At 41.4% G+C, this 23979-nt stretch overlaps 1 protein-coding gene across 9 annotated transcripts in view; it reads right to left on the bottom strand.

Annotated features, from left to right (window-relative positions):
• Positions 1-23979, bottom strand: part of LOC126183366 (uncharacterized) — a 505494-nt gene that overhangs the window by 360401 nt on the left and 121114 nt on the right. For all 9 annotated transcript variants that reach the window (XM_049925289.1, XM_049925286.1, XM_049925287.1 and 6 more), the window contains exon 3: positions 3644-3868. In XM_049925289.1, the coding sequence (XP_049781246.1) occupies positions 3644-3868 (225 nt within the window). The remainder of the gene's footprint in view (positions 1-3643; positions 3869-23979) is intronic.

The raw sequence follows: 23979 nt of genomic DNA, 5'->3' as shown, positions 1-23979 counted from the left end.
TGAGCTAAGCTGGAGGAGGAAATCTCACATCTTTTCAAGCATATGCTTACCTCGATTTTGTTGCTATGGGTATCCCCCTGTGTCTCCCATAGTAGCTAAACTTTTTATGGAAGACTGAGAACAAAGCACTTAAGTCAGTAGTTTTGAAACCTAAACATTTCTGGAGGTATGTGGATGTCACCTTTGTGGTATGGCCACATGGGACAGCAACATTCCCTTCATTTCCTTAACACCTGAACTCCTTCCAGCTGAGCATTTGCTTCACAATGGCAGTGGAGAAAAATTGAGAGTTCTCATTTTTAGATGTCTTGGCCAACAGAAAAAAGGTGATTCCTTGGGCCACTATGTGTTCTGTAAACCAAATCACACTGACCTATATCTACAAGTTGCCACCACCCATCACAACATAGTAGTGTATTACGGATATTAGTTCACAGAGATCTCTGATCCAGAGAGCCAATCAGCAGAGTTTAGCCATCTTCACTCTGTTTGTGCACAATGGATACTTTGATAAGCAGATCTGAAATGTGTGTCAACCAGAATGCACTAAGCTTCAAGAACAGCCAGAAGAAACAGAACTGCACGAGGACAGTTTTTCTACTTTATGTTGGTGCCATGTGCTTTAAAACTGTCAAGCTATTCAAGAAACATCAAACTAAGTGTGTCTTCTGCCTTCCAAAGCAAGTGCAAATGATGTTGGGTTCTGCTAAAGACAACCTAGGTCTAAGGCGACCAGAAACACATAAAATCTGATGCAAGTGTGCGATACCGTATAATTGCCAGGCGTGTTGCACTGTTAAAGATAGATGTGATGAACAAAAATGTTACACCAGATTAGGTCAACCATAAGAGCTTACTGTTGCTGAACACTGCCTGGACACAGGACATAGCAAGAACTACAGAAATACAAAGATCCTTTCATCCATCTCCATCTATTGGAGCTCCATCATCCAAGAAACAGTGGAGATACATACAGTTAACAACCTGATCAACAGAGGCACATGATTAAAAGTTAGCAAGGCATGCAAACTAGCACCGGCAGTACTAAGGGATTGTCACCCACAGTCGAACAAATTCAATGAGTCAACACTTACTGGGAAATCAAAGTTAGGAAACTTAAACTGGGGGCCAACACTGGCCAACACTCTGCCCGTGCACATGCTGGGCTGCATTCTGCAGCTGCACTTTGCCCACGTCATACGTGCAATGATAGTGGCCTGTTTCTCTAGCGGGGGCTCCTGATGTTGACGTTCTTTACGACTCATCTACAATGACATTATAGCCTCACTCTTTGGTGACTGTGCTATTCTGGCAACCCAGCATATAAATTGATGAGCCACAGCAAAAAAGTAAGTAAGTGCCTGAGGATGATGGGCAGCTGCCTTGTTAAAATATTATGCAGCTTTCACAACATTATCTGATGTGACACTTGTTAACCCCTGAAGCAGTTATTGTCGGGAAAGTGTCAAAAAGCATGGTCACTCGCCTCCTTGACAGCACTCACACCGTGATCTATTTTGTACTTTCACATAAGACACTGAAATAGGACATTTCCCAACCATTACTTAAATCTGTCACCACAAACACTGCTGAAACCCGAAACAGTTTGATACATCCACCAAATAGTTCACAGGGTAACATTCAAAGTGTTTGCCTATTGAGAAACTGAATTTAAACTCTCTCCATACTGAACTTCAATTAGATTAGTTAATAATCATCTACTGTGTTAGAGTAGCATTGATGCAGGACTTTACATCAGTGCCACACCTTCTCTGGATACCAAACCTGAGTATATTTTGGTTTCATTTCAACAAATGACATTATATATATAATAAGATGGTATCTGTTCTTTCAGACATGTCTGAAAGAACAGATACCATCTTCGTATATATATAGTTAAGGCTCACCGGCCACTTGACCATTTTCTTCTTCCGTGCCCGAACTCTTACGGGAATCAGCAATGCACCGCGAGTAATGAGTATAATGGGCGGGGGCACTACGAATTTAGTGCGGGACAATACGTTGAGAATTTGCAGGGATTTATCTCTGGCACACCTCCCATGAAAACTATCCTCTGTGTCCTCGGTGGCTCAGATAGAGCGTCTGCCATGTAAGCAGGAGATCCTGGGTTCAAGTCCTGGTCAGGGCACACATTTTCACCTAACCCGTTGGCGTATGTCAACGCCTATAAGCAGCTAAGGGTGTTCATTTCATTGTAAATGACATTATTATTTCTCACGTGTTGCTTAAGGAGTTTATTTTAGAGATTTCTGTGAAGAGTTTGTAGCTAATGTGCAGGAAGCCCACTTCCATTTAGGTACAGATGTGCGTGGCAGTGGAGATTCCTTCCTGCTACATTTGTTGGGCACCCACCTTTGGTGAACACAATCATTGCTATTATAAAAGCAATAATTTACTCATTTACTTTCATCTGCATATTCTATTAAAAGTACTTCTCCAATTGTGTTCACATACTACATGTTGAACACAGCTTATTTTGAGTCTTTCCTTTGACTCCAGTTCCATCAATTACATTCTTAAGTCTTTCACTAATGACTTTCAAATCTGTGACATTCTCCTACAGCTGATTCAGTTTTAATCTACTTCTTACTTGTATGTCTGAAAGAAGAGAGATTACTATTGACAGTTCTACAAAACTATTTCGAAATAAATTACTTCAGTGAGAATATCATGGCATCAGCAGTATTAGGTATCGATACACGACCTATTAGGGACATAAAAATTTGTGCAGACTGGGACTCAAACCTAGATTTCCCACTTATCACGAATGGTTGCCTTAACCATTTTGGCTATCCACACATGCCTCTCGGACCGATCCAAACTTCCACATATCACTACATCCTTGCACAGCAGTCCCCTACATTTATTACTTAATGCTTGCAGCATTACTCTGGATTCCCACACTCGTGAGAATAAGAATCTGAGAAATCATGACCAAATGATGTTATCTTTTTGCCCAACTTGGTGTGTAATACTTACTTGTATGATGGAAAGAGATTGACATTTCTAACGATCAACGACTGTATGAAATTAGTTCGAACTACATTCGCTGAGTGTGAATGCCTTGGCTCAGCCTTATTAGGTATAGATATACTACCAACTTGTGACACATGAAAATTTCTCGAACCCAAATTTCCCATTTATCACAAGCAGCTGCATTAACCACTTTGGCTATCCATGCACACCTCCTGGACTCATTCTTACTGGTGCAGAAATAAAGAGTAATGCTGTGAGCATCAAATTATGAATGTAGGGGACTAGGATACAATGATGTAGGCATATGGAAGTTTGAGCTGGTCCAGGAGGCATGTACGGATAGTCAAAGTGGTTAATGTGACTGATTGTGAAGAGAGAAATCTGAGTTCAAGTCCCGATCAGGCACAAATTTTCACATGTCACTAATAGATAGTATGTCTATATGTAATAACAGCCAATACCAAATTATTCACATTCAGTGTAGTTATTTTGGTTTAATCTACATGTTTTTCAAGCCAGTTGGTATTCCTATGAAGAAAACTGAGTTGTCATGTAAGTTACAGGCAAAACAGCAGAATCACAACTACAAACTGAGTTTGTGTTACTTGGTAATTACACTCAAAACATTTAAGCTGCAGTACAGTACCTTCATTTGCATTTCTGCCAATATTTGAACTATCTCTTGTTCCACACTTAAGAGAGAATGTAGTGTTCGTCTCTTCGGAGGACACTCTTCGGGCTCCTCTATTGTGTCCGAAAGCACTGGTGCAGGTGTTGAACAGGCAGTTTCTGTCTGTCCAGCTGGCAAATCACCCTTAACAAGGTTGCATTCTGGTTCTTTCTGCAGACGGGAGGAAGGTGCCACAGACCGCTGCACACACAAAAACATGTTTGTGTATTTCCTCTCCACTGATAATACCACAGAAGAAATTCATTCAGGATTTTTTAGTAAAATGGGTGGAAATTGACACCTAATCAGCAAATTTCAACAATTATTACAATATTGGGATCAACATGTACAGATACAGGAAGTAACACTTTTCTTACACCAAATTTCAATCAGGATACATTAACAAATTATGAATGTCAAAAACACCAGTACAGACTAATCCATAGAAACATAGGGTCAGAGACGTGCATGCACACAAGCAAGTGCTACAAGAAAGTGCCAACAGGGATAGACTTACAACTTTATTTCACAGGTCTAATTATCAAAGTGAAACTGATTTTATTAACATTAATTATGCAAAACAATATGATTTTAAGTCTATTATGTAACCCCAAAAGCATTTTTTTTTTCAATTTGGTTTAAATAATTTGTTCACTACAACATAAAGAGAGCTGAATGGGTATTTCAATTATAAAAAGAGTGGAAGGAAGCAACATGGACTTTATGAAGTGTGATTATGTAAACCGTAAACAATCTAAATCATAAACTTGAATGTGAGGCCTGACAACACAACATACCAATAATGTCATACTACAGATAACATCAGAAAAACTGAAACACACAAAACTTGAGCTTCTCCCGGGGTCTCAAATGTTCAAATAAATTATGACATCCTCAACAACCACCGATGTTCAACAGGTGACAGAGGTGCACTGTGTTGCATATGCGCTACAACTTTCCCTCAAAAAGAAACCTTCTGATTGCCGCTTATAAAATCCCCACCAGGAAAGAATATCGAGAGTGGATCTGAGGCACTATAAGTTAGCATCTGTCCAATGCCACCTGAGGCACAATCACAGGGTCACATGGTCCGAGCTGGTAGCAGCATGGAGCTAAGTAAACGACTGTGGGCCCGTCTACTGTAGTATGCTGCAGTGAGCTCAGTTAAATCTCACCAAGCTGATATTCAGATTTCAACCCTCCTCTGAACACAGAGTTTTTAGCTTACATTCGAAGTTTTCATACAGTGCTCCACTCAAGACAACCTTGGGTTTGTTCATGCATTACACAATGGTGAAAGGAATGCACACTTTAGTGGCAACAAATTCTTACCCTATCATGTTTACGGCAACGTTCATGGAACTTTGGCAGTAACAGATGTCACTGCAGCAGCTACAAGAGCAACAGTTTGCAGCTCAGGTGCAACAGGCTACTCTTCTCCTGCTCATGTCTCAGCAGCAACAAATACATCAGTCAGTGGTCGTGGCTATGCTCCCATCGCCATTCACTGCGTTTGACCAGTTGTCAAAGAGCTGAGAAGTCTACCATCATCATTTTGAACTTAACTGCTTTGCTTATAACATTTCTGGTGGGGAGCATAGTTCTTTGCCTTTGTCTTCTAATAGTTGTTTATAAGAAGAGGTGCAAAAAATTAAACCTCTCTCAGATGCCAGTGAATTGTCTTTCAGTGATCTCTGTGCCCTGTTAACTGAATACTACAGTCAGCTGATACACCTTGCTCCAGCAAGGCTCCAGCTTAATCAGCATCATAAACAACACGGGCAGGCATGTACAGTATCAGCTGCTGGCTTGCAGGGTCTCACAAGCAAGTGTAGTTTCATGTGCCACAACTGTAAGGTTTTCTTTGTGGAATCATTGATTCCATGCGTGACTGTGCACCTTACTCCTGACAGGGAGGTCACTATAAAAGCTTTAACTAAACATGATCCTAGTTTTGGTGAAGTACTTCAAATTGCAAAATCTTTCAAGGTTGCTTTGAAAGCTCAGCAGGTTCTTACAAATGATACTCAAGTTACTTAGGTTGTTAGTCACTGCTGCAAGCACTGGTCACTCAGCAGGTCAGAAACACCCTCCCTCCTTGGGGTTGTGAGATGTCACGCACATCAAAGAATCTGCAGTCCTGTATGGAATGTGGCAGCAAGCACAACAGAAGCCGATGCCTGCATCATGTAGAAAACTGCTGGACCTGCGGCAAATGGGTCACCTGGCCATTATCTGTCAATGAGTGGCATACAGCCACATGCTCAGGAGCAACATGAGGACTACGCTGCAGTACACAGTCATGGATGGAGAACTGCAGGATTTCCTTGCTGCCATGGAAACTCATTTTGGCTTTGATGTCATTCAGCCAGTCCATAGAGTTCCAGCTACACATCTTGTTGAACAAGAACACACGCCGACAGCTTCACCTTGGTGCAACAGACACAATATCATGTCCTTTCTTACTGCCACAGGTGCATTCCTCTCCTTGCGGAACTGTCACTGGCAACTAAGTATAAAAATGTTGAATGCATACAAACCTTCCTAGTCATATGCTCCCGTACTGATACTAACATTAATGGCTTAGACAGTTTTAGCAGTTTTGGGCCCACAATAGAAGTCCAAGTCAATTTAGTGACAACCACAGCTCCTTTCTCTGATCCTGATGCCCTGTGCACGTCATATACGGAACTTTTTGAACCAATGTTTGGTATGTGCGTGTAACTTCAAGACTCACATTTATTTGATGCCTCTGGAAGTACCTAAATTTTGTCGAGCTCACCTGCTTCCATTTGCAGCTCATGAGACTGTTCAGGCAGAACTCGTGTGGCTTCAGGACCACGATATTATGTCCTCAGTTTTCACAAGCCAATGGACAATGCCTATGGTGACCATTAAACATTGAATGGGTTGTTAAGTACTCATGGTTGTTTGAAGTCCACAGTTAACTTACAGTCAAACATTGATCTATACCTACTGCCTTATCCTGAGGATTAGTTATCTAAACTAGCTGTGGGCCACTAGTTTACAAAAATTCATTTTTAGGATATACTCGTCCAACTGCCACTTGATGAGAATTCAGAGCAATTACTAGTATTAAATATACTGTTCAGCTCATGCAGGTATAATTGCTAGGCACTTGAGATTTCAAGTGCACTTACCATTTTCCAAAAGTAGTTTCAACAGAGGATTCAACGTACTCTGCATAGTGTCATCTACACTGAGCAATACCAATACAAAGTCACTTTCACTTTTTCAAAACCCCATAACTGTCTCCCATTGGCCTGTAGAGGTTTGAAATACGGCTCAGCAGTGCCTAAAACCTTCTTCTGTAGTAGTGCAAAAGCATGGCAGCCTGTAACGCCACCTTTGGGCCCAGTGATGCTTCAAACAGCAGGGTATAAACACAAGTGAAAGAAAGCCCAGAGCTCGGAAGTTCATTTGAGGTGTAATGTGGGTTAATGCTGCCGCATTGGAACAAAATTTCACCACAATTCTGCCGAACATCATTGTGGGCATCTCACTTGAAGGGCAAGTCATCACACCCTCTCTTATCTACATTTCACCCGTTCTCTTAATACATATCCTATGGAGATCAGAACTGCAACACCCAGCACTGAAAACAAGTGATTTTTCTTATGTGTGGCCAAGGAAAAGTTTTCAGACACACCTCCACTCAGAACAGACACAAGAAGTTCTCTGAGAGTGGCAGACATAAATGAAAACATCTCTCCTCTTTGGGCATTTATTCCCACACAGTTTGCACACAAAAACAACAGTTCACAGTATGATGAGCAACAGGATGACATTCTTGACAACCTTTGACACTGCTGACACCCCTAGATGATAAAACACTTCTCTAAGCACACCATGGGCCTGCAACCCCATTGAACATGATTACACCGCACTGATGCACTGGACAGAATCACTAAGGATCATTCGAAACCATTTGATGCAATTTGAATGTGATCCAAAGCAGCAAAGGGTGTTTGTATTTTTTCAGCCCTTCTGTTTCATGCCCTCCTGTGACGTGATCAAGGGGTACAAAATTTACGTGTGGATAAAATGGTAAAGGGACCCTCTAAGCCGCCCCCCCCCCCCCCCCCCCCCCCCCCCCCCCCCCCGCCAGTTTGGTAACATCCTCAGTACCAACTGCACAGCTTTGTTGGCCACTTTAAAATGTCCCTGTATGCAGACAGCCATTCACCATTTCCTAAGTGCTGACATGAAAGGCATCCTTTTCAACACTTAATAGGTTTCACATGCGGCCAGCAGGCACTATTTCAGCATCATAGCACCATTCAGCTGAGATGTGTCGAAATAGGTGCCTGTCACACTGGTGCCTAGGAAACAATGAATGTCTGTCTCTGTAGTACGACGTTTTTAAAGTATCCAATAAAGTGCATGGGTGGCATCCAAACTGGGGTGGCCTTAGAGGGACCCTTTGCCCTTTTATTCATGCATGTGTCAATGTCTTACCCCCATCCCCATGAATATGCATCAGGACGGCATGAAACAGGAGGACTGAAAATGCATGAACACCCTTTGCTACCTCAGATCACATACCAATTTTGTCAAATGGTTTTGAATGATCCCTAGTGGTTCTGCCTTGTAAGCCAGAACACAAACTGAGGCTGCACTACACTCCAAAGGGATGTAATCATGTTCAGTGTGGTTGCATGCCCATTATGTCCTTACAGAAGGGTAGATTCGTCCAGAGGGGTGTCAGCAGTGTCAAAGATTAAGAACATCATCCTGTAGGAAATCACACAGTAAATGTTCCGGCTCAATGTCAAGTGCTGGCAAGACGGTCAAGAATGTTAGAACAAAGAGGGCAGTGAGACAACTTCAGCCAATAGTACGCTTAGTATGCTGACCGACCCCTCCTTAAGATGACGACGAGACAGTAGCGCCATCTACACGAAGAGGACATAAGCGCCTCACTGCCTGGCCACAGCCCAGTGGAAGACTAGCCGTTCTACGAGATCTACAGCAGCAACTTATGTTATCAGTTGCATATACTGAAGAGATTTCTTATTTGTCTGTTGCCCATTGAGTGCGACACTTCTCATACTTCAAAAAGTTAAGTATTGCAATCATTTCCTTTTGTAATAAATTTTGTTAATACGATTTGCTTGAACTGTCTATCGATCCAAGAAAGCAGGTTTCCTAGGCACCCTAAATTAGACGTGTGGGCAGGACACAACAGTGAACTGTTGTTTTCGAACATGGAATGTGTGGGAATCAACACTCCAAAAGGAATGGTGGTTTCATTGACATACTTCATGGCACCGCCTGAGGCCTTTTCATGTTGATTCCGAGTAGCGATATTCCTCAGATGTTATCCACAGACACCCATAAGAAAACCGCGTGATTTTAAATCTGGGCATCGCAGTTCTGACCTCCATTGCAAAGGAAGGGGTGATGTGTACATAAGAAGGGGTATAACTACCTTCCCATCATGTACGATGTTGACAGTGATATTGGGCAGAATTGTAGCGAAATTTGGTGCCAATGTGATATCACTAACACACACTACACATCACATGAACTTCTGAGCTCTTACCCTTTTTGCATATGTCAACACCTTGCTGTTTGAAGCATCACTGAGCCTGAGGGTGAAGTTACAGGTGCCACGCTTTTTTACTATCAAAGAGAAAGGTTGTAGGCACCTTCAGGCCAAATTTCAAACTTCTGCATTGTAATGGGACAGTAAGACGGAGTTTCGAAAATGTGACCCTTTAATTGTGTAGCAAAGTATATTTTGATGACATTATCGCTATAGGGGCAATGAGTGCAGAGCTTCACAAGTATCTTGCCAGCCTTTTTTGAAAAGCACCTGGAAAATGGACTCTGCTGCCAACTGGAAAAGAGCTGTTTCTTTGTCCTCAGCATGAATTACCTGAGGCACATTCTTTGTCATAGAGATGTCACAGTAATGTGCGACCATGTCAGATTGTTCAGAGTGCCCGCTTGCCTTCGCCTCCAAAATGTTGAACACTGTACAGTTCAATTATCCCCAGACTGAGGAGGAGGCTTCAGTGATCATTTATGGTGTCAAGAAGTTTCATGTATATTTGTAAGCCTGCATACTTCACTTGCTGACTGATCGCATACCCTCCATTTCCTTGTTCAGGAATCAGTCTAAGTTCCCAAATAACATGGCACAGAGTCTGCTGGAGGGCTTTGTTTTTAAGCAGTTAACTTTACGAAATCCATTTTCGTCCCGCCACCCAACATACAAATGCAGATGCCCTGTCCTGCCTCCCTCTTTGTCCCAACACAGAACTGATTCGCCAGAATACTGTTTATTTTGCACTGGTACAACAGCTGCAAACAAAATTGAATAAATTCCCACTGATGGCGTGTAATATCGCCTTGGCAGCATTCCGCAATCCAGTCCCATGCGAGGTTTTGTTAGCGATCCAGAAGGGGAGCATATTTACCACTAGACTGACTCAGTTTTTTGGAATTATTTCACATTGCATTTCCAGTTCAATAGCACACATGGCGTTTTAACACTGGCCATGGAGGACTTAGACTTCAAGTCATAATTCTGCTCTTGCCCCAGCCCTGCGTCCCCAAGCCCTTTCATGCATTACACTGGGGATGAGGCACATGAAGGCACTGGCCAGACTGAAGATTATGAGCAAAAGATCCAAGACCTATTAGATCTGATGCAGCGTATCACTCGGAATACGAATCAATTAATCAAGGTGTCTTCTCTGCCGGCAGACATACAGAGAAACCTGCGCAACACGGAAGCCCTACCACCTCGGCTGTATGGATTACCCAAGATCCATAAGAACAACGTTCCACTGAGACTGATCGTTAGCGCTCCTGGCTCACCAACGTATAAACTGGAAAAACACTTGGCCTCTCCGCTCCAGCCACACGTGGGGAAGACCGACACATACATTAAGGACTCAGGACATTTCATTGAGAAGCTGAAGAAATTGAAACTTGCACCAAACGACATCCTGGTCAGCTTTGATGTTGTTTCGTTATTTACGAAAATGCCACTCAGTGACACTCTGGAGCACATCGGTTCCATGTTCCCGCAAGACATCAAAAAGCTCTTCCATGCATGTCTCACCATGAGCTATTTCACGTGGAATGGCGATTTCTACGAACAGCTGGAAGGCGTCGCCATGGGTAGTCCTCTCAGTCCAGTGGTGGCCAACTCCTTCATGGAACAATTCGAAGCACAGGCACTGGACTCGGCGACTTACAAACCTAATGTGTGGTACAGGTACGTCGATGATACTTTCGTGGTGTATAGCCATGGTGAAGAACAGCTCGGTGACTTCCTAAGACACTTGAACAGCCTCCATGCCGACATAACATTTACCATGGAAGTAGAAAAGGACAAGAAACTGCCATTTCTAGATGTGCTGGTCAGAAGGGAAGGCGAAAACCTGGGACACAGCGTGTATCGAAAACCGACACACACGGACCGATACCTGCACAAACTGTCAAACCACCACCCGAGCCAGAAAAGAGGCATGATTAGTATGCTCGCAACGAGAACAGGACGAATATGCGAGCCGCAACACCTCAAACGAGAAATGCAACACCTGGAAACTGTTCTGAGGAGCAATGGGTATTCCACAAATTACATTAGAAGTGTAACAGAGCCAAACACTCGGCGAAGTAAGGAACCAGAAAAAGAAATGTCGGGTATGGCCTTTCTGCCATACATTCCCAGAGTGACGGACAGAATCGGCCGTATATTGCGCAAACATGGCGTAAAGACGATTTTCAAACCGACAAGGAAGATCAAAGAGTGTCTTAGATCGGCGAAGGAGAAAAGAGACCCACTTGCAATGTCGGGAATATACCGTATACCATGCACATGCGGAAAAGTTTATGTCGGAATGACTGGACGATCAATTAACACCAGGATCAAAGAGCATAAGCGACATTGCAGGTTGGGGCAGGTGGAGAAATCGGCCGTGGCAGAGCACGCACTGAATGAGACCGACCACGTAATAAAATTCGCCGACATGGAAGTTCTGGCTGTAGAGAAGCACTATCACACGCGCTTGTTCAGGGAAGCTGTAGAAATACAAAAACACGTGAACAGTTTCAACAAGAAAGAGGAAAGCCTTAAGGTAAACGGATCGTGGCTTCCCGTACTGCAGCGAACGACCGTCGCAGGTAGCAAGAGGAGAACCGCACCAGAAATGACCACGGAGAAGCCCTCGGACGTTGGCATGCCAGGTAAATATAGTCTGTGGCCGCGAGCTCGGCTCCAGTTCACCACCGGCAATGGAGGGTGAAGCTTTGACAAAGCCAGCCACTCGTGCTGGCGAAACGTCAGAAAAATCGTTAGATGAACGTCGGCCGAAGAATCCGAGACAGAAGCCAATAGGCAGTTTGTCAACAAGTGGCCACGAAAGCCTTAACAATTTTGGAATAAAAGTGCTGTCCAAGAACGCTTCTACTGGCTGGTGAGATAACGTTCTGCTGCCAAAAAATCCTCGGAAGTCGACAATAGTAATGGACAAAATGCCTTACCACTGTGTTGTGATGCATAAAGCTTCAACAGTGTAGTGGATGAAAACGGATAATTTGCTCTGGGTACAAAGAAATGTTCCATGAGATAAAGCTGAACCTAGCATGTACAAAGCTGTGTTAATGGAAGTTTTAGTGCTGCACAAACCACAACTTCACGCTCCCAGGTCGACGAACTGGGTACTGGTAAAGGGCATAGCTCAATCGTGCTTCCTCCGTATCATGCTCGTTTGAATGTGACTGAGAACATGTGGACCTAGGTGAAAAGTAATGACGCATGAAACAGCAGCAAGTTACCGCTCAGTGATTTTGAAATACTGAGAAAAGAAGCCATTGCGAACGCTATACGACAGGTCTGGTCTTGAGCTGTCAGTCATACTGAGAAGGTAGCTGAGGAGACATTTGTTCATGAAGGATTGTGACGAGTTTTGAGGGATGCATAACTTCTCTTGTTGCCATGTCAGCAGAGTTTAGAAATATTCATCTCACTAACATTCTAATGGATATGAAATTGCAATAGAATGCTGAAATGGTGTGTTATTAAACTAGCAAGTCAGGACAATACTTTATGAAACAACCCATTCTCGGTAGAAAAATAAATGCATAACTTCACTTATATTGTTACAAAACCCACAGCAGTTCTCGTTTCATTAGCTATCGATGGACAAAAATAATTACATTACTTCAGTGAAAAAAATCTGTAGTCGCTTGAATCTCGCGGTAGATATGGAAGTTTCACATAGTAATCATATGGCAAAACACTCTAGTCTTTGCGTGCTACCTTTTGCCAAAATCTTTTTTCGATATCTCAAACCAGGTGTGAGATACGAGAAGTTTATGAATATTTCACTCTAGTTTTTTCACTGACGCACGAGTTAGTGACTGAAGGCTTTACACACATTCCATTATTTCGAGATTAGGAACAGACGAAGTTCAAGGAATAATTCAATATATTATCTACATTTAATACGCGGCAGCATGTAACATAACACGCACCAAACACAAATTCACAGCAACCTGTATTTTTCACTGCAAACTAAGAATTTCTTGCAGTAGTTTACCTACTATCGAAATATCACAATAACAATGACCATTAGCCCGCATCTCGTGGTCATGCGGTAGCATTCTCGCTTCCCACGCCCGGGTTCCCGGGTTCGATTCCCGGCGGGGTCAGGGATTTTCTCTGCCTTGTGATGTCTGGGTGTTGTGTGCTGTCCTTAGGTTAGTTAGGTTTAAGTACTTCTAAGTTCTAGGGGACTGATGACCATAGATGTTAAGTCCCATAGTGCTCAGAGCCATTTGAACCATTTGAACAATGACCATTAATGAAATGATAAGCGGCTCATCATGAAGCTGACTAATTAAACTATAAGCTGCGCTAGAATGAGAGTTTATTACCAATTAGTTTCTTTAAAATCGTTTGAGAAAGATAGCAGATCGGCCGTTTTGCTGATCACGCAGTCAAGCGAGCCTGTCCGGTCCACTTGCTGACGCGCCCAGCCACTACGCTTCCCTCCCCTTGCTCCGTACTGAACTGTCAAAAGTCGCAACTTATTTTAAACACACTATAGTGATCAGCCTGTTTGAGGTAGCCATACCGAGCACTGTCAGGTTGAAATGGACACACACTATCCATTGTTATACAGTCCCTCAATCATGGGTCAGGAAAAACTGTGAAATCTGTAGTGTCTTAATTTGCTTTGTTGTGCCCAAATTCCACAACAGGCAATTTTGTATTGTGTATCTGCTCTACATAAATGGTTTATCTGAGGACATTTTAATAAATGAAGGAAGGAAGATTGGTCTTAATGTGCCATCGACACTGAGATCGTTGGAGATGGAGCAAAAGCTCGGACTGTGTCAAGGATGAGGAAGAAAACCAGCTGCGCCCTTTCATAGCAACAATTCCAGCATTTGCCTGGAGCAATTTAGGAAAATCATGGAACACCTATATCTGGGTGGCCAGACACAGATTTTAACTGTGATCATTCCGATTTTGAGTCCAGCGTGCATTTTAATAAATGATGTGGCAGGTCATTTGTTTTTGGTAGTAGGCAGTTGTCATCCTTGCACAATGTTGCATCACGAAATTACTTCTGACATCTGTCTTGATTAAAATACCTTTCCATGATCAGAGGCCATTCAATATGGTGTTTCATGCTTCAAAATTTCATATTTGACAAAAAATCTGATGACTTCTAGAGCTTCAGCAGTTGGTACAGCTTTAATGATAGTGTAGAGGGTGTCAGAGCATACTGGTTGTAGAATTGAGTCTGGTTTGATGCAGCTTTCCATGCTAGTCTGTCTTATTCAAGCCCCTTCATCTCTGCATAACTATGACAACCTATACCCATTTGAACCTGCTTACTGTAGTCATCTCTTGGCCTCCCTCTACAATTTTTACCCCTGCACTTCACTCCATTAGCAAACTGACAATTCCTTGATGTCTCAGGATGTGTCCATCAGACAATCCCTTCTCTTAGTCAAGTTGTCCCATACATTCTGTTTTTCCTCAGTTTGATTCCATACCTCCTCATTAGTTAATCGTTCCACCTCAACTTCAGTATTGTCATGTAGCGCCATATCTCAAAAGTCTCTATTCTCTTCTTCTTTCCACTGTTTATGGTCCTCATTTCACTTCCCCACAAGGCTACTCTCCATACTGACATCTTTAAAAAAGACTTCCTAACTTTTAAATCTATACTTGATGTTAACAAATTTCTCTTTTTCAGAAATGTTTCCTTGCTACTGCCAGTCTGCATTTTATTTCCTCTCTATTTTACTGGTCAAATAGCAAACCTAATCTACTACTATTAGTTTTTTTACTTCCTAATCTAATTCCCTCAGCACTGCCCGATTTAATTCGATACATTGCATTACCCTTGCTATACTTTTGTTGATGTTCATCCTAAACCTATTTTACTGACACTATCAATTACACTCAGCTGTTGTTCCAAGTCCTTTGCTGTCTCTGAGCGAGTTACAACCTCATAAGAAAACCTTCAAAGTTTTACTACTTCTACTTGAACTTTAACTCCTTTTCCAGATTTCTTCTTGGTTTCCTTCACACTTTGCTCAATGTAAAACTCGAATACCAACAGGGATAGGCTACAACCTGTCTCACAATCCCACTGCTTCACTTTCATGTACTTCAACTCTTACAACTGCAATCTGATTTCTGTACGAGTTGTAATTAATTTTTCATTCACTGTACCCTCAGAGTTTCAAAGAGAGTATCCCAGTCAAAACTTTCTCAATATCTGTAAATGCTATAAACGTAGGTTTGCCTTTCTTTAAACTATCTTCTGAGACTGGTCGTGGGGTTAGTATTGCCTCATGTGTTCCTACATTTCTCTGAAGGCCAAACTGACGTTTCCCATGGTTGGCTTCTACCAGTTTTCCCTTCTCCTATGAATAATTCGTGTCAGTGTTTTGCAACCATGGCTAACTAAACAGATAATTCAGTAATATTCTCACCTTCGAGCGCCAGAGTTCTTCGGAAATTGAATGATTGCGTTCTTCTTTAAGTCTGAGGGTACTTCCCCTGTCATATATAACTTGCAAACCAGATGGAATAGCTCTGTCATGGTTGGGTCTCCCAAGAATCTTTATAATTCAGAGGGAATGTCACCTACTGCATTGGCCTTGTTTCAAGCTAGATTTTTGGTGCTTTGGTATATTCTTCTTGTAATATCCTATCTCCCATCTCATCTTCATCTACAGAGTGGCAGAAAAATGGGAACATTTCCCCAATACAATAAAACTAGAACTGATGAAGGACAGAAATTGCATTCATAGTAACTGAGACATTAACGGCATTTATCACTTTTTAAAAATTACATCCTTTAGATGGCGTCCTCCTGTGCGAATACATTCGTGAAATCTGCTTTTGAGATTCCTCACTGATCGCTTAAACATCTCAGCTGGGATACTGTGAATTGCATCCCGAATTCTCTGTTTTAACTCATCCAGGGTTCTTGGTCAAGTTGTGTAGACTTTGTGAGGTAGCCCCATAAGAAAAAAAATCACAAAACGAATAAATCAGGCCATCTAGGGGGCCAAGGAATGTTACCGAATCGTGAGACCACACAGTTGCCAAACAATTCTCGCATATATGCCATTGATTGCCGTGCAGTGTGTGATGTCGCTCCATCCTGTTGAAACCAGGCTTCTTGAATGTTTAGAAAGAGGTTCAATGCAGGTGTAATGAATGTTCGTAACATCTCCACGTAACGATCAACATTGACAGTTATTGTGTTTCCCTGTTCATTTGCGAAAAAATACACTCCGATCATCCCATATGATGAAACAACACACCATACTGTCACTTTACTAGCATGTAAAGGGTGTCATTAGGATTTGTGTTTGCCCAGTAATGGTAGTTCTGTTTATTCACATAACCTGTGAGATGAAAATGTGCCTCATCTGACATCCACAACTTGTTTAGAAATTCATCGTCATTGTTTATTTTTGTTATCATTTGTTGAGAGAATCCTAATCGTAACCGGTAATCGTTGTCCTTCAATTGTTGTACCATCTGTAGTCTGTGCAGATGAAATTTTAAATCAAGATGAAGAATCCTGCGAACACTCTCCCAGGACATTCCCACTACTGCTCCTCGCTTACGAATTGAATGCCGCGTGCTCCGTAAAACAGACTTGCGTGCAGCATCAGTGTTCGCTACAGAACGAACACTTCTTGATCGTCCTGTTGGTTTCTTCTTGAGGGCAGATCCAGTCTCTTCATAGTTATTAATCCAACATTGAATCGCGTGTTTCGACGGAATGGCATCATGAAGTTCAAATGGTTCAAATGACTCTGAGCACTATGGGACTCAACATCTGAGGTCATCAGTCACTTAGAACTAATTAAACCTAACTAACCTAAGGACATCACACACATCCATGCCTGAGGCAGAATTCGAAACTGTGACCATAGAGGTCGCACGGTTCCACAATGAAGCGCCTAGAACCACTCGGCCACCCTGGCTGGCAGTATCATGAAGTCCTAAATTATAAAAACGCCGAAACTCCCTCTGCGCCACTACCAAACTGTCATTGTTTTATAAAAACATTTTTATGGCTAACGCATGCTGTTGTCCGTTCCACTGATCCATGATTACTGAAATGGCGGACTCTTTACTCACTAACTGTCACTGTCACGAACCCGCAGTGCTGCCACCTGCCAATGGCTGCCACTACTCATTTCAAACATTCCCATTATTCTGTCACCCTGTACTTCCTCTTGCTTTCTATAATAGTGTACTGCCAACCATTTATTCCTATTTGTCGACTTGGAAAACCTCCCCAAGAGGTCAATGATAGGTAATGGAGCAACTGCATGAGGAACTGGTACCAGATGTCCTAGGAATAATTTATGCACGTGCTTCCATCATTGGTATCACCTATTGTGGCTTACACAATCTACAAAAGATGGGCAAAAACTTGGCCAGTGATACCTGCATCAGATCCTATCAAGGGTCTTCCCTAATCCCAGATGACCTGATGTTAGTGCTCTGTGAAAATCATTCAATACAGTCAGCCACATATGGACTTCAATGATGAGTAGCCATTTTCTTCCTCTTAGGTTGTAATTACTTTTATACGATGTTTCATACATTAGTCTGAATTCTTCCTAACAGCTTCTTCAGCTGCGTGGGATTAGCCAAGCGGTCTAAGGCGGCTGGTCCCGGCGGAGGTTCGAGTCCTCTCTCGGGCATGGGTGGGTCTGTTTGTCCTCAGGATAATTTAGGTTAAGTAGTGTGTAAGCTTAGGGACTGATGACCTTAGCAGTTAAGTCCCGTAAGATTTCACACACATTTGAAGGATGACATGTATTACAACTACTGCAATATTCCTTCAATGGATTAGGTGAAAGGCAGTCAATATCTCTCTGCTTACATCAAGTTTTGTACGCTAATGTGACAATCCTGAAGCTTCAGTGTCAATCGCTCTGAAGGATCTGTAAGGCTTCTCAGCCACTGTAAAGAACGGTAGTCACGGAAGTTAAATTGGTTGGTCGATTTGGGGGAGGGGACGAAACAACGAGGTAATCAGTTAGGGAAGGATGGGTAAGGAAGAAGTTGGCTGTGCCCTTTTAAAGGCAATTTCCCGGCATTTGCCTGAAGTGATTTAGGGAAATAACAGAAAGCTTAAGTCACAATGGCCGGATGCTAGTTTGAACCATTGTCCTCCCAAATGCGAGTCCAGCGTGCTAACCAGTACGCGACCTCGCTCAGTCGAAAGTTAAGTCTGCTGTACAATTAGGATTAGGACTTACTGACTGTTCAAATAACTGCAGCACACTTTTTCTCAGTCACAGAGTAACTATTCTTGGACTTGGAGAGTACTCTGGAGGTGTAAGCTATCACTCTTTCGCCAACTTCCTAGATTTGCAGTAGAATTCCATCCATCCGATCAATCAGTGCATAGTTCTATCTCAGCAGTCTTGTTACAAAGTGCCATAACTGAAGGTGATGTCTCGCTCCAAAAAAATTGGCATTTCTCTGCAACCATTTACATTACAAACATGCTGAATAGTTGGAACATCTGTTGGACCCTTAATTTTCCTGAATCAAAAGAGACTTCATTTTTGTTTACTATGTGCCCAGTATTTCTTGACTGATGAAGAGTCACTTTCTTCGACACAGATGAAGATCTGTATCTTGGACACACTTCAGAACAATTGTAAAGTGGTCCTCAAATGCCTTCACGAAAACAAGACGTTAACCTGATAACAAAAATAGAAGGTCCATTTAATATATTAAAACAAATAGAAGGTCCATTTAATATATTAAAACAGACTGCCCACGATACATTCATAGGTGGCTGAAGCATTGCACAGTCCAAATAGCATAATTTAGAACTCTCTGAGTCTATTAGGTGTTAAGATAGCAGTCATTTCCTGGTCAGCCTTAATGACTTTGGCCTGCCAATAGAAAGTTTGCATAGCCCTAGTGGAGGAATATTTCATTCCCTGCAGAAAGCCCAAGCTTTCATAAATTTGTGGGGATACTTATATACTGGTGATTTTATTCAACCACTTAGAATGCACACTCATGGTAGCAAAGGGGAGGTCCAAGGACTTTAGTTAGTTAGTTAGTTAGTTAGTTAGTTACATACATGTTACATACGTGTTACATACATCACTTGAACGATTCTTCTCATACAACTACACTTAACAATTAGATATTTTTAGCTACCAGTTTTTAAACATAAATGCATCCAAGGAATAGGAGTTGTCCATGAGGAATGATTTACATTAGATTTAAAATCTGCTTTGCTAACTGTCAGACATTTTATGTTATTTGCTACATGATCAAACATTTTTGTTGCTGCAAATTGAAGTCCTTCCTGAGCCAGTAATGGCTTTAATGCTGCTAACAAATTAAATAATGCCCAGTCAATCCAGGAATTGTTGGCATCTGGATAATAAATTTCCCTGGTGCATACTTGGTAATGGTAGTGCTGCGTGACTCTCCATCTATGGCACCGAGCTGACCTTCTTGAACTGGTTCAGCTTTCTCTACATCTCTTTGGAATGAGCTGCAGCAGTTCATGGCAACTGGAACCCAGAGCTCACTTTTGTCTACTTGTTATGTTTATGATCATTGCTGACATATACAGTTCTGAGCCTCAGTACCTTTTTGCATTCAACACAAGATTCACAGTTTAAATGACCATCCAGAAAGTTGACTAGAGCTCGTCTCCTTGATGAGAGTGGGATAGATATGAGGACCACTCACTAAGGAATGCAATACATTTTTTCCTGAAAGCAGGTTGGTTTTATTCAGGATTCCAACACCACCATATTATTCCCCACTATTTTGGCTACAAAACCCTACTTTTAGCACAATCTCTGTTTGGTGCGATTGCCTTACGCCACTTTAGTGCGAGGGCCTCTATACCCGCATGTTACCACTCTACGGGTTGATGTCAGAGCCAATGTCTTGCTGTATCAACAACCTCCCCAGCATCTACGTACTGCTTCCTGTAAAGTGCATCCTTCACTGGGCCAAAGAGATGGAAGTCGGTAGGCGTAAGATTCGTGCTGCAGCGTGGATGAGGAAGAACAGTCTAATGAAGTTCCGCGAGCTCTTCTCAGTTGCGTAGTCTTGTGTGACACTTTGTGTTGTCATGGAGAAGGAAAAGTTCATCCACATTTTTGTGGTGATGGACATGCTGAAGTCATTTCTTCAGTTTCCTGAGACGAGCACACTACAATTCAAAGCTGATCGTTGCATCATGAGGGAGGACATCAAACACGGTAACCCCTTCAGAGTCTCAGACAGCCACTGCCATGACTTTACTGCCTGAGTGTGAGGCTTTGAACATTTTCTTCAGATGAGAGGTGGTGTGGCGCCACTCCATGGCTTGCCGTTTTGTTTTCAGTTCGAAGTGATGAACCCATATTTCATCACCTGTGACAATGTTTGACAAAAAATTTTCACGATTAGCTTTGTAATATGCAAGCAAGTCTGCACAGATTGTGCAGACTTGTCTTTATGATCCTCTGTTAGGCTGTGAGAAACCCAGTGGGCACACAACGTTGAGTGCTCATACTGGTAGGCGAGTGTGCCAGCAGTATCAACAGGGGTATCCAGTTGAGAAGCAAGGTATTTTACTACGATCCATCAATCACATCAAGTAAGAGTGTCCACATGTTCCAACACTGCAGGTGTCACACCTGTGGGCATGCGGGAGATTGGACAGGACTGTATAACCTGTTTGCGATGACTGCATACGTCTACCCTAATGACTCGCCATGCTTTTATTCACTGTCAGTTCTTTGTAGACATTTTGCAAGCACTTATGAATGTCTGTAATGCTCTGGTTTTCTGCCATGAGAAACTCAATGACAGCTCTCTACTTGGAAAACACCTGCACTTTGAAGACTGCGTATAGTGCCGCCACCAATCAGAACTTCATGAAACTATAGGGGCTGATGCGCCAATATTTCATGATGTCCCACAGCAAATTTTGCATTTTTCAACCAAAATTGGTCGAGAAAAAAAGTGTTGTATTAATTCTCGAATGCCCCTTATATATCTTCAATGTAGGCAACTGCAGAAAGCAATGGTTGTTGTGTGAACTTGTTGGAATAATTTTGTGTGTCAGAAGCTCCCACCTTCCATATGACTGCTTGTGATGCCTGCAAGAAATATTATCCGAAGATAACACTATGGCTGCATTCTGGTAAAATGACAAATTCTAATGGCTGTGTTATGTCATTGAGACTTAAGCTCACAAAACAGGCTCCTATTACATGGGATTATTTTCAATTTGGAACCTTCTGCATGATGACCTTTGAATCTCAGAAGATAGTATTCTTCAGCTGGAAAAATACAAACATCAGACATTACAAGAAATGACATCTCAAAGTCACCAAGGTTAGAGCAAAGTCTACAAAGAAGCCATGGATTACTAGAGGAATAGGGGTATCTTGTAAAACAAAAAGAAAACTGTATCTGTCAATCCGAAACATTCCCAATGTTGATGCTATAGCACATTATAAGAAATACTGCAAAATATTAAAGACTGTAATACGGATGTCAAAGCAAATATATTACAAGGAAAAGATAGTCATATCAGATAACAAAATAAAGACAATATGGGATATAGTGAAGGAGGAGACAGGTAGAACCAGACATGAAGAGGAACAAATAGCATTAAGAGTAAATGATACATTGGTGACACATGTGTATAGTGTTGCAGAACTTTTTAACAAACATTTTATAACTGTTACTGAAAAGATGGGGTTGTCAGGTTCGGTAGATGCTGCTATGGATTACCTTAGACCAGACATTTCAAGTAACTTCCATAATATGAATTTGACCCTCACTACCCCAACAGAAATAATGTCCATCATAAAATCTTTAAAATCAAAAACATCTAGTGGGTATGATGAAATATCAACAAAGTTAATTAAAGAATGTGATTCTGAACTAAGTAACATATTAAGCTATCTGTGTAGCCAGTCGTTTATCAGTGGAATATTTCCTGAATGGCTGAAATATGCTGAAGTTAAGCCACTGTTTAAGAAGGGAGATAAAGAAATAGCATCAAATTTCCGTCCAATTTCACTGTTGCCAGCATTCTCAAAAATTTTCGGAAAAGTAATGTACAGTCGTCTTTATAACCATCTTATCTTAAATAACATACTGTCAAAGTCACAGTTTGGATTTCTAAAAGGTTCTGATATTGAGAAGGCTATCTACACTTACAGTGAAAATGTGCTTAATTCATTAGACAAAAAATTGCAGGCAACTGGTATATTTTGTGATCTGTCAAAGGCATTTGACTGTGTAAATCACAATATCCTTTTAAGTAAACTAGAATATTGTAGTGTAACAGGAAATGCTGCAAAATGGTTCAAATCTTATATCTCTGGCAGGAAACAAAGGGTGTTATTAGGAAAGAGACATGTATCAAGCTATCAGGCATCATCCAACTGGGAACTAATTACATGTGGGGTCCCACAAGGTTCCATTTTGGGGCCCTTACTTTTTCTTGTGTATATCAATGACCTTTCATCAGTAACATTACCAGATGCCAAGTTTGTTTTGTTTGCCGATAATACAAACATTGCAATAAATAGCAAATCAAGTGTAGTCTTAGAAAGATCAGCCAATAAAATATTTGTGGACATTAATCACTGGTTCCTAGCCAATTATTTGTCATTAAACTTTGAAAAAACACACTACATGCAGTTCAGAACTTGTAAGGAGTGTCCCAAGAGTATATGTCTAACATACGATGACAAGAAGATAGAAGAAGTGGACAGTGTTAAATTCTTGGGATTACAGCTTGATAATAAATTCAACTGGGTGGAGCACACTACAGAACTGCTGAAGCGTCTTAACAAATCTCTGTTTGCAATGCAAATTTTGTCAGACATAGGGGATATAAAAATGAAAAAGCTGACATACTATGCTTTCTTTCATTCCATAATGTCATATGGGATTATTTTTTGGGGTAATTAATCAAGCCAAGCTAAAGTTTTCTGGGCACAAAAACGTGCAGTAAGAATTATATGCGGTGTGAACTCAAGAACATCCTGCAGAAGCCTGTTTAGGGAACTAGGGATACTAACTACTGCTTCCCAATATATTTATTCCTTAATGAAATTTGTCATTAAAAATATATCACTTTTTCAAAGCAACAGCTCAATTCATGGAATCAATACTAGAAATAAGAATAATCTTCACAAGGATTTAAAGTCACTTAGTCTTGTACAAACAGGTGTGCATTATTCAGGAACACACATTTTCAATAACTTGCCAGCAGCCATAAACAGCTTAACAACCAATGAAATTCAGTTTAAGAGAAGCCTAAAGGATTTATTGGTGGCCAACTCCTTCTACTCCATTGATGAATTTCTTAGTAAAACCAACTGATTTGTATATAAGTACAACATAACTTCTGCACAATTTCAGTGCAGTAATGTGTTCATAGAAAAGTGTGTGTGTGTGTGTGTGTGTGTGTGTGTGTGTGTGTGTGTGTGTGTGTGTAAGTATAATCTAACTTCTGCACCATTTCAGTGCAGTAATGTGTTCATTGTAAATAAGTATTACAGTAGTTGTATTACATGTTTATTACCTTATAAATAAATTAAAAACTTTTTTATTTTAAATTCAGTGCATTAGTATTTGTAAAATGACTCTTAGTGTTCATTAAAAAAATGACGATCATTCCACTTGGGACATTAGCTTATTTGTTTTAGTTTTAAATATTTGTCATGTATTGTTGTTTTTCTGACATGTTCCACATCATGGAGGACCTCCTCACTACGGATCA

Source organism: Schistocerca cancellata, chromosome 4 (genome assembly GCF_023864275.1).
Source record: "Schistocerca cancellata isolate TAMUIC-IGC-003103 chromosome 4, iqSchCanc2.1, whole genome shotgun sequence".
In the NCBI taxonomy this organism is placed as follows: Eukaryota; Metazoa; Arthropoda; class Insecta; order Orthoptera; family Acrididae; genus Schistocerca; species Schistocerca cancellata.
This window is presented reverse-complemented; position numbering and strand designations above follow the sequence as displayed.